Source organism: Beta vulgaris, chromosome 4 (genome assembly GCF_026745355.1).
Source record: "Beta vulgaris subsp. vulgaris cultivar EL10 chromosome 4, EL10.2, whole genome shotgun sequence".
NCBI classification, from domain to species: Eukaryota; Viridiplantae; Streptophyta; class Magnoliopsida; order Caryophyllales; family Amaranthaceae; genus Beta; species Beta vulgaris.
Genome location: NC_079205.1, coordinates 2,648,723 through 2,669,151, shown reverse-complemented (window position 1 = coordinate 2,669,151; position 20,429 = coordinate 2,648,723). Strand labels below are relative to the sequence as shown.

The window sequence follows — 20,429 nt, the reverse complement described above, 5'->3', positions numbered from 1 at the left end:
TGTGCATCGCAATACTACGTAAGCCGAGACCACCAGCACCTTTTTGCAAATGCAAGAGCTCCTTGCTTTTCCAAGCAATTCCTTTACCAGAGCTATTAGACCAGAAGAATCGTGCAGCATCGCATCCAACTTATTAGCTATTGTTGTGGGAATCAAGAATAAGAAGGATGTGAGCTATGGAAGCAATGAGGACAGAGTTGATGAGAATCAATTTCCCAGCTTGCGAAATAGGTGAATGATTCCAAGCAGTTATGCGCTGAGAAATTTATCAAGTAAAAAGGTGAAGTGCTGAGTTTTCTTCCCTTGAATATCCACAGGAGTACCAAGATATGTGCCCAGGATTCTTAGCATCCAATTGCAGGATACGTTTGTATTCATGACCCATGTGCTCGGAAACATTTGGGCTGAATTTAACAAATGACTTTCGTAAACTGAGCATTTGTCCAGAGATACGGCAGAATCGAGCAAGGAGGTTGGACAGTTGCTTACAAGAAGCAGTCGACGCTTTAAAGAAAAGAAGAGCATCGTCAGCAAAAAACAGATGAGAAATAGAAGGGGCGTACCTGTGAGCTCGAACCATCGAATAGTCGAATATCCGTAGCCATGATTATCATGCGGGAAAAGATATCCATACAGAACAAGAACAGATAAGGGGATAGTGGATCACCCTGGCGAAGCCCACAATGGGAAGGAAAGGACTCTGTAACCTGTCCATTAACTAGGATGCGATATGACACTGTAGAGATACATTGACTAATCAACTGAATCCATTGGGCAGGGAAGCCATAGGCTTGAAGAACCTTTAATAGAAACCTCCAGTTAACCCGGTCATATGCCTTATTCATGTCAATTTTGAGCGCCGCCAGATGAACATTACCCCGTCGATGTTTATTAAGAACATTGATTAACTCATGACTGATCAAAATGTTATCATCCATATGCCGTCCTGGAATGAAAGCACTCTGATATTCCGTGATAAGATCAGAAGCAACGGCCGTAACCCGGTTGACCAAGCACTTCGAAACACATTTATAAATCGTTTACATAAGCTAATTGGCCGAAATTGTGTTACCTCCTCAGGATTCTGTCCTTTAGGCAACAAAACAAGCAGCGTCTGTTCCACTCATGCAGTATGAAACCTGTTGTGAAAAAGTGATTGACAGCTTGGAACACCTCATTCCCGAGGGAACCCAGTGAAGTTTGAAAAACTCAGCCGTGGACCCGTCCAATCCAGGAGATTTCCCTGACCAATACCAAGCATGGCCTCATGCACTTCATCCTTAGAGAAAGGCCGAAGGAGCTGTTGTTGTTGTGACAAGGAAAGATGAGGTAGATTTAAGTCACGAAGTACTAAATCAATGGCTTCATCTTGGCCCTGGTCAGAGACAGTAGACCCCTGAGAGGGCCCATACGCAGTTTTAAAATGATGTAAAATAGTATTCACTATGGTAGGACCATCCTCAGTCCACTGGTTATCTGTAGTTCGAAGAAGGTAGATATATGCTGATCGTTGTTTTTGTCGCATCTTATTGTAGAAGAACTTGGTTGGAAGGTCCCCCAGCTGAACAATTTGTCTTTAGACCTTTGCGACCAGTAAGAGTGTGCTAATGCAGAGTATCCAACTCCTGCTGACGTTGGAGCATAAGTATTCCTTGTGGAAGAGTAGAAATATGAGTCGCAGTGGCAGCTAACTTAGTAGAAAGTTCTTCCCAATCAATCCCCAAACAACCTTATGATCCAAACACCATCGCCTAATCTGGGTGCGAAAGATGATAGATGTTTCGTAAACCGGTACATTGTTGACCCAGCTATTGGAATGCGCCATACAGACGAAATCATATTAGGTAATTCAGGGTGTATGAAGCACCAATTTTCAAATGATATGGCCGACGATTAACTTTGTTGGTGGCTCCGTCTGGTAAAAGATAGCTCATGATCGAATGCAGAATAGGAAATTCTTTATATAACCGAGTGGATATCTGTCATTCCAATTGGGGAAACATACACTCGATCAGACGTTCCACGATTAGATCCACGCCATCTTTGTTATTTGTCCAAGTGAACCGAGGCCCAACAAAGGGAACATCTTGTAATTTAAAAGTATGCTTCCAATTGGTGAATTCTTCCCATCCCCTAATAAGGTTGCCCACCCAACTTATCCCCATAATGATCAAGTTGATTGATGTCACCAATAATGAGGAAGTCAGGATATGGCGCTAACACTTGTAACAGTGATCCCAAAGTAAAGGACGAGAGTCCTGACACGGTTCTCCATACAAAAACAAAACGTACCAAATCATTCCATTATTCGCTGAAATTTTACAGAAGACATAGTTACACGTGGAACTAAGTCACATCAACAGCAAAAGGAGCCCATGATACAACAACCAGCCCGCCACTAGAACCTAGAGCATCACACCAACTACAGTACGTGGTTAGTACTACGTAGTAGGGACTGTACATGAGTAAGAGGACATTTGGTTTCTTGCAAAAACAAAAACATGGGCTTAACTGTAGCTAACAATCAGTGTATATACGGAATTATCGGGGCATCACTGGAGTTCAACCCCCGACAATTTAGCGACAGAATGTTCATGGTAATGTTGGTGACTGGTCTGGGTCAGTCACTACCCTAGTTGAGCAGAGACATTTCACCTCAAAGTAAATGTATCCATGTTATCTGTCCCAAACTCGCTGCCAGCACTACGCTTCTTCTTGAAAATCCATGTACCAGCACTCACAGGCGCTGATACTGCAGCTTTCCTTTTTTCGACAAAGTGACGTAATCTCTGGACCAGGTTCCACTTCCAAAAGTCTTGCCATAGATAAATCAGTGAGAACCTTTCGTCGAAGTCTCCCATGCTGGAATCCTACATTAAATCCTCCTTTAGCTTCCCAGTGAGCCAAACGCTGACGCTTACCATTGCGAGACCTGGAACGACCTTCGACGGCCAATCCTTCACTACCCTCAGCTGATTGAGTATGCGTGTAGGCCTGAAAAGGGCGCTTGTGACCCACGAAAAAGCATATGGGCTCGGCATGTAGGCCTCGAGGAGGTGACGAGCCAACACAAGGCCCATCTGAGCTGGAAAATGCCTCCCCTTGAACCGTTTGAGGAGGCGGAATAAGCCGTAGCCACGCACTAGGTCCAGCTTCATCAGGGTCTGGAGGATGAGTTGTAGTCCAGCCTTCATGAATTAACTCTTCAAGCGTCCACCATCAGTAGAAGGAACCCGAAGAGGAGACAGATTACCAAAGTCCGAGCCTCATCATTTGTAGCGCAAAAAGATCCTCCTGAGCAAGTCCGACACGAAAAGTCGTTGGTGGACGCGTGGTAATTCCCAGATGTCGACGAAAAGGAAACCGAGCCCCATTGGCTCGCCCTTCGTCAGTTGGGACTCGAGCGGAAGTTAAAGTAGGATAGGTAGTTCCTATAGGCGTGCCATGTTCTTGGCCCAGTTGTTGGTTGCCCAAATCCTCTAGGCGACCGTAAGCACTATCCTCGGCGGCGAAGCGACGTCCAGATGATTGATGAACCTCTTGGCCACTAGCGGCGGGTGAGAGAATCTGAGTAACACTAGCAGGAGAGCCCCGAGAAAATGACATAGGAGGATTAGTATGATAGTCCGAATCATGAAGTGATGGATTATTGGCGTGAGACGGTAAATTAGCTGGCTCGACCGATGCCTCATGATTTGGCAACTCCACTGGTTCATCATCCGAACTTGAATTCACCATATGAACGACAACATGGCGTTCATCAAAGATATAGGGATCATGGTGAAGACCCACACTAATTAAGTTCACCCGAGCATTGCGATAGATAAACCGATCAGGTAACCCGCGAATAATATTCGTATAAAGAGGAACATTCATAGGGCCAAACATGATATTCATACCATCGTGCTCAAACTCCGTAAAACGACGATGAATGAGATGGTGCGCCTCATATGCAGACATGGGACAACGTCCAGTGTGATGTCCCACACAACCACATTGTTTGCAGAATTTAAACACTCCTTCGTATCGAAAACATACCCAAACTACTTGACCATCATCCAAGGTTAAGAAACAACCAGGTATGAGTGGACGTGATAAATCTACAACTAACCGAGCCCTTAAAAATGCCTCCGAAGGAAGACCAGGACCGGTTTCTTCTATAAGATCCACCAACCCAACATGTGATAAAATTCTAGAAGTCCATTCATGTTCCAAGAACCGCCAAGGTAAGTTATGGATACGAACCCAAAGAGTAGCCAAGCTAAAGTCAATGGTGGAGGGCACTTGATTACCTGAACTAGCACGGAAGGTAATAATTTTACCATCGATGACAGTGGTATTTTGACGGAGAAGCGACGCACTGTCACGGGGATCTTGACATTCGAAAATAAAATACACTCCAACGCGTAGAACTCTTATTGAACCGCGAGTAATCCATTGGTGGTTGACGATATTATTAACAAGGCTAGTGTTTGGAGGGACAAGGTCGAAGAACCGACCGACGACTGAGTGAGTCCACTCAATATTAGGTAGAGGTGGAAGATGAGAGGGGGGTGGCTGACAAGAACACCTATTCTCTTATGTATAGAGCGAACGGGAAGATTGTCACTATTACTAGTTTGAGAACAAGAAAAACTCATTTTTCAGCAATATATAGGTTTTGGAAGGAATTTTACAGTAGATTTTTATTACAGTGACAACGTTGGAACTAAGCGAAACTGATCGAAACAATTTACAGTGGCAGTGGTGCTTTAAACTAAGGAAAAATAAAGATGAAGGTTGAAGAGGATTTTACCGGTGGGAGAAACCGCCAAACGGGACCATGCATCTGAACAGATGGCGGTGAAGTAGAGAATAAAAGCCAGGTGTGAGCTAACGTGAGCTACAGGTGGCAGTTGACTTGAATTCCTTCAGTGAAGGAAACCACAAACCAAGTGGGAGTGGAACTCACTTTTGAAGTGAGAGAAACTCTCGCTTATCTTCTATTAAGAGAGAGAAAGTTGAGATAAGAAAGAAAATTTTTGGATTAGTCATTTAATCTCTAATCTTCAATCTTACTCTTAAGGCACCTATGCAATAAGTATATATTGCAATTTTTTCACGAACATACAAAAAAAAAAAACATCCTAAACATAAAGAGTAAACTTTTCTATGCTCAAATGTTTTGTTTACTAGTAAGGTTATGTTCTAAAACCAATTGGTAATACGAACAATAGCCTATTAGACTTATAAACCAGTCTCCTCTCCCTTACCTCTACTGATGATGGACAATATCTTGCACATACGAGGAAAATCCTCAATAAAAAAGATTGCACCTTCAAACTCACGGTTGGGTAATTTGAGAGAAAATTTTCTAATACTTCATCCCTCCACTCCTAAAGTATCTATTCTGCTAAATCGAGCCGAGTTAACTTGCAAGAGGTTTTTAATATACCTATCTATGTGAACAACCCATGTATGAGAACGTTAGAACACTTTGTTATAATCTTCTTTAACTAATATGCAATATATTTTGGTTAAACTATAACCATTTTTTCTTGTGCAGCAAATCTTTCAAAATGATCGTATTTTCAGATTATAATATTATCATGTAATAATATTAAAAAACGATTAATTTTTTAAAAAAGTTGGACCACACACCCATCACCTCTATTTTTTCTAGGTTATCTTTCAAATAAGACAAACAAAGTCTACGTATTTACAACTATTGTTCTTTGATTAATGTAGATACCTTGTTAATTTAATTATTAGAGCCTTGTTACAAATGATATATAAGACGTTGGATCAAATTTTTATCTACAGTATGGTATTCTATAGCTCCCTATTAGGGGCGAAGTTATGTCGGGACTAAGAAGGCCAAAGCCCCTGTAGCCCCTGTAACTCCAACATAGCTTTGAAGAAAATCGATGGTAATCAATGGTTATATCTTGTTTTATAGGTAGATTGACCTCCTTCAACAATCATGTTTAGAATTCTTTGTAAAACTGGTCTTCCCCCACAACTAAGCTTGGCTTCGCCCCTGCTCCCTATAGAGTATAGAATCCCAAAAACAAGAAGAAAAAAAGAAGCTAGCAATCAGGACAAAGACAACAATTCCATGAAACAAATCACAAGTTCAATAAAGACAACAATTCAATATCAGACATGGCTCCTTATGTCCTAAGAAATAAGGAATAAGGATAGTGTAGGAGATGGATGAAAGTCCAACTCAAACTTCGGTTTCACATGTTATTATTGTTATAGGTTAGCTAAACTACATCGCATTCATTGCATTGCAAAAATGAACTTATCATATATCTCCAATGATAATGATGTTACCCCTACTTTTATCCACGTAGTGTTTTCAATTCTCCAAGTTCCCATTGAACTCAACATATCATATTGCCACAATATGATAGTTGCCCCAACTATTAAACTCTTTCAATAATTATATTAGGTCAACTAAAACGACATCTACTAATTTAAAATACATGCAAATTAAAATTTTGAACGTAATCCCATGGAGGGGGTGTTGGTTTTTTTTTTATAATTAGACTCTCAAATGTATAATAGTACCAACAAGATGGCTAGCGTATTCATTTTTTGAGATTTATTTTGGAGTTTAGATACAGTTTTAACATTCGTCCTCCTTTCGCTACGACTGTGAGGATATGATTCTCAATGTATATGTTTTGTGGACACAACACAACTAGGACTATTCTTAGTTTGTAACCGATAAGTATTGATCGATGACAATCACTTCAATTAGGGAGTTTTCCACATTTTAGCAGTATTATTAAAAGTATACAAATCATATATTATTTCTTCTCCTTCTTAAAAATATATTATTTCTTCCGTTTTTAAATACATGCAACATTTTTAGTATTTTTCAACTCATTACTTACTTTTTTTTTTAAGGGACTCATTGCTTACTTTAAAGAGCTCAAATAAATAAATGAGCAGAAAAGTATTATTAAATGTAATATCTACGGATCCTTTATCTAAAAAAAATGTAATATCGACGGATCCTTTATCTTTAAAAAAAAAATCAATTTGATTGTAGTGTTGCATGGAATATAATGTGGTATATGACGTCAATTAGCCTTATATTTCTCATCTAACCAACAAAAGGTTGGCTACTTTTACGTACTGAAACGCACCAAGTCAATACGGTTGGACAAGAAATTCCAACATATAAAGTCCTTGCACTTTTTCCCTTGTATTTCTCATCTGTACCACCCAATTTTGACATCTAATAGATGGCAAAAACTTCCAAGAATTCGGTTTCATTAAGTTTTCAAGGTAAGATGAAGGGGAATCACTTGAGCAGGATTAGCGGAAATTTTTAAACGAATTTTATAAAGTTTGATCCTAGACTTCAGGGATATGAGGTGAGAAGCGATGCCACTACTCCACCACCTCAACCTCTGTTAACTCTTAACAATTGCCGTAAACTTACAGCAGACATCTTGTATGTAAAACAAGCCTCAATTAATATAGTAATACCATTAGTTTAGTCAGATGTATAGATAATCCTATGAGTTGAGAAAAATATTAACAATATATACAATCAACTGTTCTAGTGTTCTTTGCTTGTAAGGCTCAACTTCATCATATTATAACGATGCAATGCAACCCATATAAAGAAAGACCAATTGGATGTTCTTCAATGTAATTGTACTTGTTTCACCCATCAAGGTATAAATTAAATTTTGTCCGTAATTAAATCATGCTACTAAAGTAAATCCTTTTTAATGGTATGGCATCCTCATAAATTCTAATTTATATACTTACACGAGATCAAAGATTAATTTATGACAAAGATAAGAGAATAATTTGTTAAATGTGTTGTAGTAGTTCACTCCTTTAACCCCAAAAATAAAAGAAAACAACCACCTATTTTGCTATACAAAGTTGTCTAATAACGTTAAACATTGTTATTAAGCAATACATTTCTTATAAAGTATTAATCTAGGAATTTATGACACAGTCATTCAATCAATGTAATTAATACTCCCTCTGTTTTTTTTTATCATTCCTACTTTGACTTTGCACGTTTGCCAATGCACGTTTTAAAACTTAAATATCTTTCATTATATATTAGTAAAAATTATAACGATTGAATATTAATAAAGTACTAATTGAGACGAATCAAACAAGACCCCACATGACTATGTTTTTTCTTATAAATTGAGAACATTTGAGAAGATTCTCTCTATGCATGAATAGTGTCAAGATTCTAAGTGAGAAAGATAAAAAAAAACAGAGGGAGTACTTATTTATTGCTTAATTTTTTCCTTTCTACCTTCTTAGCTAGTTAAGTTGAAAACCCTAGTAAGGAAGGCGAAAATTGAAAACAAAAAACTCCACTTGCAAGAAATGAGACTCGATCCCAAAACCTTTGAGATCGAATGTAATGTCAATACTGTTAGGTCATCACAACATCACATATTGCTCAATTTTTTTTGTAATAATATATATTAAACTTCATGCTCATATAGACGTACACTTTAGGGTCTGTTTTCCCCACTTATTTTCAGTTCAGTTGCAATCAGTTCGATTCGATTAATTTAATTCGATTCAGCTTCAATTATCATTTTTATTAGTTTATTTTAATTTAATTCAATTCGATTGCAATCAGTTCAATTCAATTCAACTGAGTTCAGTTTGGATAGGAGATCATTTGAGCCTAAATCAATAAAGTATTATTATCTTCAATAACTAATAAACAATCTAGTAATAGGCTTATCTAGTTGCCCTAATGCCTTTGAAAATAATTAGTCTATTGTTTTATGTTTTTGAATATTATTTTAGTTAATAAGCATTTTAAAAGCAAACATATTTCATGCTCACATAATCATATTTTGCATGATTACATTTTAAGTCGACCGTTGCATGTAATGACAAATTATGAGCAATGTGATTCTCCCTGTCTATATTACAAGGTCAAGAAAACAGTCTTGCTCTTATCAAGTACTTCTTGGACTTTTCTTCTCTATTCACCCATTTGTGACCCATCACCAATTTTTATAGTAATTAGTAGGTCCATGACGTACAAGTTTTTCTAACGTTTTCTTTTTTCCAGATTTCCTAACGTTCAAGTGTTTAATGGCTCAAAATAAATTTTGACATGGGTCCATATATTTAATATGTCGTCGCCTTTTATTTAGGTCTGTTTTTCCTAACTTATTTTCAGTTCAGTTCTGGACAATACTTTTACTCTCACATACACTATTCATTTCAATTTAGTTCAACTGTTTTATGTCGAAGAGAACGAGTCTTAATTTATTTTTTTAAGAAAACCTTATTTAGTTCTTTTAATTGTTCCAAGTTGGGTATGTGGGAATGGTTTAAGAGAAAATACTGCACATGAAAGCTCTGAGACTTTGTTTTATTTGGAAAATGACGTTGACCATATTAAAATACTTTAGGTTTTTAGTATATTATAGTAGGTTATATTTGATTTTCATAAACAATAAGAATATGGAAGTTTAACAAATAATATCGATTTGTATACTTTTGGAAATATTATAAATAGTATACATTTACAAAGACATTGTTAAAGAATTATTATTACTTCTCTCGTATTTTTAGTTCTTTACAAATTACACTTACACTTTTGTAATTATATTCGAAACTTTGTTCTTACATGAAAGAGTATATACATATATCAATCATGTGAGATATTGTCACATTGCCGTGTCAATAAAATTGAGGTTTCTTCCAAAAAAAAACGGAGGTGGTGTATTAGTTTGTATTTTGAATATAGTATGTATGAAAGCAGGTTATTAAACCAAGTTATATATTATTTTGACTACTATAATAGGAACTCAAAACTGACATTTAGTTGCAAGAGTAATAATAAAAATACAAGTACTTCTCCAACAAAAATAATACTCCTATAATAAAAATACTAGCAAATTATGTACTGTCTTCCAAGCTTCTTGTACTAATCTTAAATTAATATACAAGTGTATACAAAGTCGGCAGATTATCAAAGTTAAGCAAGAGGATCAAGTTGCAAAGATACGTACGGTTTTTTCCTCATAAAAGTTGGAATATTTTTCAATTTTTTGGTTGGAAGTTATACTAGTGTCAATTTAATTAAAGTACTTTCTTTTCATACTATGATTTTGTCATGAAAACAATCAAGTTACTTCTACTTTCTCATAAATGTAAAGAAGAAAATATTTTAGATGTTTTTTAAAAAAGGAAAAAGCTATATGCAGCTTTTAGGGCTACATATAAGAAGCTAAAAATGGAAATAAGTTGCATTAATTGATCATTTATCGCATCGGTCGATGCAAAATTTTTCCATAAATTCACAACTTATTTTCATTTTAAGTAGTGTATTTATGTCTTATATGCAACCCTAAGGGCTTCATATAACATAACTCTAAAAAAATTACAAAGTCAATTCCTAATTATTATTTATTACTCTATGTTCACTATAACAAAGTCAAAAATAACCACAAAAATATTAATAAAATAAAATTAAAATGTCAAAAGCAGGTGAAAGTTGTTGGTTAATACTTAATTAAACACTATTAGTAAAAAAAATTACAACTAACAGTGAGAAAAATATACCTTAGTGGAAGGTAAATTTCTTTGACTAATAAAACAACCCACAACTCCAATACTGCGGCAATTTCTCACAATGGACCCAACATTTACGTCCCCATCTTCCCATAACATCACCACATACACCCACTTTCTTTCCTAACTCTTTCTCTCTATAAAACTAACATCTTCTCCACTTCTTCCTATTCATTTTCTCAATCACTCTTACCTAACAACATTAAAATGTCTCCCTCCATTCTTCCCACCCTCTTATCCTTCCTCCTCCTCTCGGCTTCCGCTCTTGCTGGTGCGTGTATATGTAAATCCAAAATGTACAAATCATCACCCGTTACTAATATATCTATAGTAACGGGTGATGATTCAGTATGGTCCGATATATATATAAATGTGACATATATCTCGGACCATACTAGATGTACAAATCCTCACCCGTTACTATATTAGTAACGGGTGATGATTCATTAAGGTCCGAGATATATACATTTATGTATATATATCTCGGACCATACTACAGGGTACTTTATTATTACGATTGATGATTTTCTGCTTTGTTTTCGCAGCTGATACAGGAAAGATCGGAATAAACTACGGACGAATAGCGAATGATCTTCCGACACCAGTCAAGGTGGTACAACTCCTAAAAACACAAGGCGTATCACGTATAAAGCTCTACGACACTGATTCTGACGTACTAAAAGCTTTCTCAAACTCAGGAATTTCACTCACAGTTGCTCTTCCTAATGAAAATCTCACAGCAGCAGCTGCAAGTCAATCCTTTACTGACACATGGGTTCAAACCAATATAGTACCATTTCATCCGGGTTCAAATCTTGTTGCAATCGCAGTAGGAAACGAAGCGAATGTCGACCCAAATATAACCTCTTACGTTACACCAGCCATGTCTAATGTACATGCTAGTCTACAGAAATATTCTTTAGATGATAAAATTAAGATTTCATCACCAATTTCATTTTCTGCACTACAAAATTCATACCCATCTTCATCTGGGTCGTTTAAACAGGAACTTTTAGAACCTTTTATTAAGCCTATGCTTGAATTTTTGAAGAAAACTTCTTCTTATATGATGGTTAATGCTTACCCATTTTTTGCTTATTCGAGTAATTCAGATGAAATTTCATTGGATTATGCTTTGTTTAAGCCTAATGCTGGTGTTGTGGATTCTGGTAATGGACTTAAGTATGAGAGCTTGTTTGAAGCTCAGTTAGATGCTGTTTATGCTGCTATGGATGCACTTAAATTCAACGACCTCAAAATTGTTGTCACTGAAACAGGTAAATTCCATTTTTCGTCGATTTTTTATTTACTTCCTCCGTATCTAAATAAGTGACACACTTTTTTTTAAAAAGCTCGGAAAACTGTGTCATTTATATAGACACTAGCAATTATTGTTCATTTTTCATTAGAGGGAAAAATTAAACAACATTTTCTTACTAATCATAGAGCATATATATTGTTATAAATTGTGATTAATGAAAATTTGTACTTAGTATTAATATGGGTTATAATATGTTTGATGGAATTTTTAAAATTGTATTGCTAGATTCATCTTGAGTATGCTTTCATAATATTATTTTGTTATGATTTGAATATGTATTTTGTATTAGAGGGTCAAAGTTCAATGTGAAATGTGGTCTGTCTCTTATGATTAGAAACGAGTGACTCTTCAATGATAATTGGATAGAAAAACTGTCTTTACATTTTATTTAGTTTATCTTCCTGTTTCCCATGCATTGCCTTATTATTTTTATTTTTTATCCACATAAGCTACAAAAACAGTTTAGATTATTTTTATTTCTTTTATTGCGTGGTTAGACGTGATGTTATTGGTATTTGTAGTCGTACTATGCTAATTTCTTTAAGTAGGTAACCAAATTCATTTATTTATTGTACTTGTAAAGAAATATGAATTTTATAGTAAATCTTATTTTTGTCCTTAGGTTGGCCATCTCAAGGAGATGAAAATGAAGTTGGTGCAAGTGGCCCAAATGCGGCGGCCTACAACGGTAACTTAGCCAAAAGAGTATTGACTGGTGGTGGGACACCCTTGAGGCCCAATGACCCACTAGATGTTTATTTATTTGCTCTATTCAATGAGAATCAAAAGCCCGGCCCAACAAGTGAGAGAAACTATGGGCTATTTTACCCAAATGAACAAAAAGTCTATAATGTCCCTCTTACGGCGGCCCAAATTGGAGATGCGGCGGTGGCTCCCGCGTCGGCCAACAACGGTAGCAAGGTGGTGGTCCCACCGACAGGTCAAACTTGGTGTGTGGCTAATGAGCAGGCTGGGGAAGAGAAGTTGCAAGATGGGCTTAATTGGGCTTGTGGTGAGGGAAAAGCGGATTGTCGGCCCATCCAGCCTGGTGCCACGTGTTACAATCCTGGTACACTTGTCGCACATGCTTCGTATGCTTTCAATAGTTATTATCAAATGAAGGCACGTTCGACTGGTACGTGTGATTTTGGTGGAGCTGCTCATGTTGTCACCCAATCTCCGCGTAAGTTCATTTGCTCATTTAATTCATTTATTAAATAATTAATATAAAAAAAATGACTAATTGAAAATATAATTTTTTTTTCCATTTTGCAGAATTTGGAAGTTGCAAGTTTCCTACAGGCTATTGATTAGAAGAAAATGATGGTGGCAATTTAATCATAGAGTAGTTTTAGTTGTTCTACACTACTAAATGAGCTGTTAAGTCGTTGGGTTTAGAGGATATAGGTTCATAGTATATTCTTTTACATATATGTTCCTCATTTTTCCTAGACCGATTATTTTAGATATTATTTATTAGTTATTACTATTATAAATGCAGTATATAATGATGGATTTCTTGGTATATATATTTGTCATATTTTTACTTCCTAATAAATTGCATTTATTTACACATTTTCTTTTTCATGTTGAGTTGTTAAGAAATTTGATCATTTTTTTTAATTTATTGCATAAAATTACAAGAATAAGCCCAATTGAAAAAATTCATATAAATTTACAATGAATATGACTATGAGTCTATAACACCATCTTATGTGTTGCAAAATAAAATAAGACACACTCTTATAAAGAGTGGCAATTTTATTTTATTATTTTTAGTTTATTGATTGTAATGAAAAATAAATAAATAATGGTAGGTCGATTTGGCAAGCTATTTTTTACATTGTTATTTTAAGAAGTCAACATGAGATGGCCACGGAGCCTTCACCCTATATTTCTAAAACAGCTTGAAAATAACAATAAAAATTATTATTATTCACTTGAAATTAAAGAGAACATTTGACCAAATTTAGAAATAAAGAAGGTTGGTGAAAGAGGTGGGGTAGCTTAGCGGAGTTCTACTTCTATCCTCAAATTATTTATTTTTTTCCCAGTGCATGTTGAGGAGTTTCTCTAAAAAATTGTGATCACATTACACCTTTTTAAGTCTGTATCTTATGGGCTGCAAAGCCTTGTATTCGAAATTAAAATTGTTATGCCACATGCAGGTTAATATTCTCGTAGATGTTGACCCTTTGACCAATTATATATATTACTTGATAAAAAATAAGGTTGAATAATAGCACAAGAAGGTAACACCGTTCATAGATGGCCCAATTATCTTACTTGATAAAAAGAAAAAGAAGGTTGAATAATAGCATAGGAAGGTAACACTCTACAAACAATATTTTTTTTTTTTTTTTTTTTTGATAAGGAAAAAAGACTTAGGAAGACCCCTTAATCAGGAGGCCAACCTAAAACATCCTTGCGGACGCACATGGAAAGATCAATATCAAAAGGCGGGTAGAAAAGCTGCATCCCATCCAAACCATGACCCCTGTTAGCCAAGAGATCCGCAACTTTGTTAGCTTCCCTAAAGCAATGCTGTACCTGAAAGGATCCAAACAAGGGGAGATTAGCTCTAATATCAAGCACAATATTATTAATTTCCCAAGGAATTTTCCAAATTTTTCTTATAGCGTTAATGACAGCTAGATTATCACCCTCAATGATCAAGTTAGATATATTAAAGGATAAAGCCGCCAAGATACCCTCCTTTAGGGCCCAAGCTTCAGCTTGAAGAACCGAAGTACTATACCCAAGCGACTTAGACCCTGCAACCATTGCCTCACCAGCAACATTTCTAATAACAAAACCCAGAGCTGTTGAATTGGAAGAAAGCTTAGAACCATCAAAATTTAACTTAAAGTAATTCTGAGGAGGGGGGGACCAGAAGGAAGCAGGACCAGACCTAGGAGAACGACTTATAATGGGGCAATGGGAAATAGAAGTAGAAGGATGCCGAGTGTCCGAAGTGAGAGCTTTGGACCAATCCACATAATATTTGGCAATAATGGCACTTGCTTTACGAGATGAAACCACCTCATTATTAAAAATAAGCTTATTCCTGAAAAACCAAATAAACCACCACACAAAGGAGAATTTAGTCACTTCACTTTTACAAGCTAAAGACAGACAAGCTTCTAAAGCGGAACGAAAGGAAGTCAAATCAATGGACGCTAAACACCTATTAGGCAAAGGCCAGTCAAAGGAAGCTTTAAGATGGGAAAAGACATCTAGCGTAAAAGGGCACGCAAAACAAAGATGACCAATAGATTCACTAGCATTTGAACAAAAAACACACTGTTGGGGAAGGAAAACATGACTTCTCTCAAGTCTGACTTTTGTCGGGAGACCATCATTACAAGCCTTCCACAGGAAATTTTTAATTTTTGGAGGAATAATAAGATTCCAAATCCATTTATACTCGACAGTATCCAGCTCAGCACTAATCAGACCTTGAGCCAACAGGGCTCCACTTTTAACAGAATATTCACCATCCGAAGTAAGACCCCAAATCAAGGTATCCTGTTGGGGAGAAGAAGGCAAATAAATAGAGGAAATATGGGAAACTATATTAGGGGGAACCAAAGACAATAGAAGCTGAGTATTCCAGTTTCCATTGGCTGTTAAGCAGTCTTTAACCAAGAAATTAATAGTCTCTGGAGTTGGGGTTATAATAGAGTCCAAAGGGTATTGGAAAGCCCAATTGTCTGACCAAAATCTAACACAAGAACCATCACCAATCTGCCATCGTAAACCTTTTTTAAATAAGTCACGTAAACTTAGCAAGTTACGCCACTGCCAGGAGGCCGATTTCGAAACTTTGATTGTGAATAGAGACCTGTTCTTGAGATAACGTTTACGAACCAAATTAACCCAAAGATTTGTATCATTCTTTACAATCCGCCACAGAAGTTTCATTTGGAGGGCTTGGTTATTAACCTCTGCTTTCCGGAAGCCCAACCCTCCTGCTACTTTAGGCTTGCAAATCTTATCCCAACCAATCAAATTAGGGGATTTCGCATTAGGATCCTTATTCCAGAAGAAGTTACGATAAGTTTTATCCAAACTAGAAAGAATTGAGTTCGGTAACAGAAAGCTCTGCATTTGATAACTGGCTTTCGAAGCCAGATTAGATTTGATTAGAATAGATCTGCCAGCTTGAGAAAGGGCATTAGCCTTCCATTTCGGGAGTTGGCCAACCGTTTTATTAATAACCGAGCTAAAAGTTTCCTTTGTTACTTTGGAATGAATAATTGGACAACCCAAATACTCACCTAAGTCAAAGGTTTCTGACATTTGCAGAATAGAAGCAAAATTGGCTTTATCGTCCTCCGATATATTAGCAGTACATTGGAAGGAAGATTTATGATAATTCACTAACTGACCCGACATGGCACAATATTTATCGAGGATTTGACGAATTACCAGACAGCTATAATTAGTAGCTTTGGCAAAAATCATGGTATCATCCGCAAAAGTTAGAAAGGGCACCTTTACCCCTGATCTGCCAATAGGCACACCTATAGGCTTAGTCGGTCCAGAGGCAGCAGAAGATAACAGTCTAGCAAGCAGTTCCGCACAGAGAATAAATAAAAAAGGGGACAAGGGGTCCCCTTGTCTAATCCCACGAGAAGGAGAGAATTTCTCTCCCGGAATTCCATTCACTAAGACAGAAAAGGAAGTGGAAGTAATACAAGCCTTGACCCAATTCACCCACTGGGCAGCAAAACCCAGCTTTTCAAGAGTAGTGAATATATAATTCCATTCCAACCTATCATAAGCTTTCTCCATATCAAGTTTAATTGCTATCCATCCTGAGGCTCCAGATTTATTTTTAAAAGACTGAAAAACCTCATGAGCGATCAAAATATTATCTTGGATTAACCGGTCTGGAACAAAGGCCCCCTGGAGAGGATGAATAATATGACCCATAACTATTTTAAGTCGAGAAGTCATAATTTTAGAGATAATTTTATATATAGTTGAGCACAGACTTATGGGACGAAAATGGTTGGCTGAGGTTGGATTATCGATTTTTGGGATTAACGCCAAAAAGGTATGATTAATTTCCTTTAAAATTCTACTGGAATGAAAAAAAGCTTGGACCGCTCTAATAACAGAATTCCCAACAAGAGTCCAATATTTCTGGAAGAAGAAAGGAGGAAAACCATCAGGTCCCGGGGACTTATCCGGGGCTAGACTAAATGTAGCACTTTTTATTTCATCACAAGTAACCAGGGAAGTAAGATATGTGTTGTCATCAACCGATATAATCGCCTCTAAGAGACTAAAATCATTAGCACTATTGAAACAGGTCCTACTATCAGAAGTAAAACGTTCCATAAACGCTCTGGTTAACTCTTGTGAAATAATATCAGGATTTGAGATAGTATCATTATCTGCTTTGGATAATTCTTTTATCGCATTGCGATTACGCCTAATCGAAGCATGCGCATGATAGAAGGAGGAATTGGTGTCCCCTAGAAGTAAGTAGTCTACTTTACATTTTTGTTTCCAATACTCATAACTAAAAGAGAGAAGATTAGATCGTTTTTGGAGGAATGTATCTTGTTTACTAAGTAGCAAATGATTTAGCGGCTCTGTAATTAGCAAGAGTTGTAAAGATTGCAACTTCTCATCTACCTTCCGTAATTGCCGAAATATATTACCAAACTGGCTTTGGTTCCAAATTTTAGATTTTTCTTTCAAAAGTTTGCATTTTTGAGTTAGTCGAAACATATGTGAACCTATAAAATGAGTACACCAAGTTTTTTTAACAAGAGTATCATAATCTCTTCTACTACACCACATTTTTTCAAACTTGAAAGGAGGAGCTTTAGCCTTTTGAAAAGGAATATAATTTAACGTTATCTGACAGTGATCTGAGGAAGTAAAAATATTATGACTAATCTTGGCCTGAGGAAATAAACTAAGCCAATCAATAGATGCTACTCCTCTGTCTAAGCGTTCGTGGATATTATCCGCCCCACCTTTCTTTTTTCTCCATGTATAAATTGAACCTGAAAATGGAATTTCAATGCAAGGGAGACTATTAAACAGATTTTGCATATTCAGAAATCTAGCCATAACTGGAGGAGAACCTCCCAATTTGTCTGAGGAATTAGAGATTTCATTAAAATCTCCTAAGATAATGTAAGGCAGTGAGATAGTTTGCATATAGGCAATCAACTCAGACCAAAACTCTTGTTTAAAAGCTTGTTTAGCAGGTGCATAAATAAAAACAAGAACATAGCTAATATTAAGTCGTGTAAAGTTTACTAAGCAAGAAATAAACCTTGAAGCTTTATATAAAACAGAAAATTTAAAGGGTTGGATATTACATTGTTTCCACATTATCCATAATCCACCCGAAAAACCTACAGTTGGAATAAAATCAAAAGAGTGGAAGCCACATTGCTTAATTTGAGTTTGAGTAGGGGGAGATTGAGATTTAACTTCACATAGCATAAGGATTTTAACTTGATTATGTGAACAAAAGTCCCTAGTTTCTACGAGAGCATTTTTTCTAGCACATCCACGTATATTCCAACAAGCAATAGTCATGAACAATCACAAAAAAGGGTTAACTGGCTAACATGATAATGAAAGAGAGGTCTAATTCCTCTTCCTCTTCAGGGCAGATGAAGCATCATCTTCATCCTCCTTGTCTTCAATTCTCCTTTTAATGGACCCGGATTGGGAAGAGAGCTCAACTGGGTGAGTTGCATCAACACCCATCCTACCTAGCTCCTTAATGATTGAATTATCAGAATGAAGAGAATGAAAGGAAGTCTCAGTTAGCGGGTGAAGCCCACTGCCAGAATCATCATCTTGTTCATTAATACAGAAGGTTTCATCATCAGCCATAGTACCAAAATAGCCAGCCTCAGAGGGATTCTCAGTGGGAGTAAGCGCAGAAAACTGATTATCATCAAACAAATCAGATGGACTGAAAACCTGGATAGGAGGGTTAGGCAGAATGAGAGGAGCAAGTCCAGTTGCACCTACAATCTTACCCACAGCAGGTCCAGCAGGAGAAGAGACTAGAGGTTGCAGAAAGGGAGCCTCATCATCAGAGGAATCATCAGAATGTAAGACTTGGGAAATACGCATCTTACCCTTACCTTTACCATGTATCTCGGGCAACTTTTTAGGAACCTGAGGGCCAGTCTTTCCAGCCTCATTGATGATGACCCCTTTAGAGATAGGAGTAGGAAGGAGACCAGCAGCAGATAACTTAGAAGAAGATTTCTGGGATAAAGACTTCGCATTTACATTCTTGCCAAGATGCTTGGGCCTCACATGTACCACATGTGCTGTCTCAGCTGTGGTAGCATGTATTTCCTGCCCCGCAGCCTTGGCAAGAGTGTCATAAAGAGTTTTCTGTTTAGGATTCTTGATAAGTTGGATAGTAATCTCCTTTTTAGGGGAGTTCAACAGAGGGCAAACATCTATAACATGAGCATACTCACCACAAAAAGAACAACCCGAGGAGAAGTCCTCATACCATATCACATAACCATGCACAACATCACCAATCCTGCTAGCTTCTGCAAACTCAAGCAAAGGCCCCTGAATATCAACTCTTACACATGCTCTTGCAAAACGGATTTTGTTTCTTAGCAAGGATCTTTGGTCAAGTTTTATAAGAGCACCAATATCATTAGAAGCAAGCATATTAGCAATTGAATCAAAGTTCAAGAGTTCAGTGGGCAATCTAGGAATCCTTACCCATAAATCAACCCACTTGATCTCTTCTAAATAAGGGTCAAAATTAGATTTCCAGGGAGAAAGCACAAATAAGTCACCTTGTATGTGCCAGGGCCTCTCACTCCAAACAAGAGAGAGATCCTGGGGGTTGGCAAAACGCAGCAATATCCAGCCATTACCCATTTCAAGATAATTCACCTCACCTTTGACAACACGCCAATCAGCCTTCGTTCTTGCAATAATAGTACGCAAATCCAAAGGTGCAGATAGCATCTTGCCAAGTAAACAGGACTTAGTAAGTTCATCAATATCTTTCTGAACCTGGGGAAGGTTATCGAGAATAAGGGCCTCAGGGAAGGGAGGGGGAAAGGGAGGATCAGTTTGGGGGGATGGGGAAATAGCAGAAGTAACTACAGGATGAGAGTCAGCATTCTCATAAGTAGCTTGGGGTTGAGTAGACATACTTGCTAAATTAGGGGTAGGGTTTGAGAGAAGAGCTTCTTTAAATTTACTTGGATTCACCATAATAAATGAGAACGAACTAGCAGAGAAATTAAGGACTAAAAAACAAGAACATGAAAGGCAAGTGAAATTTTGAGGTGAATGGAAAGAAATGACCTGAGAAATCCTTAAATAGGACTTAGGCACCAAGGAATGATGGAGGCCAGCACCTCTTTCTTCAGGTAAGAGAGTGATAAATTCCATCACATTAAATGCACTAGCAGAGAACAGCAGATAATTAACACCAAGAGAAGCACGCTTTCCTTTAACCCAATTAAGGGGATTCGCCAGAGAGAATACAAAGCCACCTAAACCC

General features: G+C 37.0%; 2 protein-coding genes across 2 annotated transcripts; one reads left to right on the top strand and one right to left on the bottom strand.

Moving 5' to 3' along the window:
- Positions 1 to 10,675: 10,675 nt before the first annotated feature.
- Positions 10,676 to 13,421, top strand: LOC104891728 (glucan endo-1,3-beta-glucosidase 13). The gene is made up of 4 exons (XM_010677470.4): positions 10,676 to 10,846; positions 11,121 to 11,852; positions 12,519 to 13,079; positions 13,172 to 13,421. Exons 1-4 carry the CDS (start codon positions 10,783 to 10,785, stop codon positions 13,204 to 13,206), a joined length of 1,392 nt encoding a protein of 463 aa, XP_010675772.1. The 5' UTR covers positions 10,676 to 10,782; the 3' UTR covers positions 13,207 to 13,421.
- An 872-nt stretch (positions 13,422 to 14,293) lies between these two features.
- On the bottom strand, positions 14,294 to 18,079 carry LOC104891937 (uncharacterized). The gene has a single exon (XM_010677725.2). The coding sequence runs from the start codon at positions 18,077 to 18,079 to the stop codon at positions 14,294 to 14,296; it is 3,786 nt and encodes a 1,261-aa protein (XP_010676027.1).
- Positions 18,080 to 20,429: the final 2,350 nt, after the last annotated feature.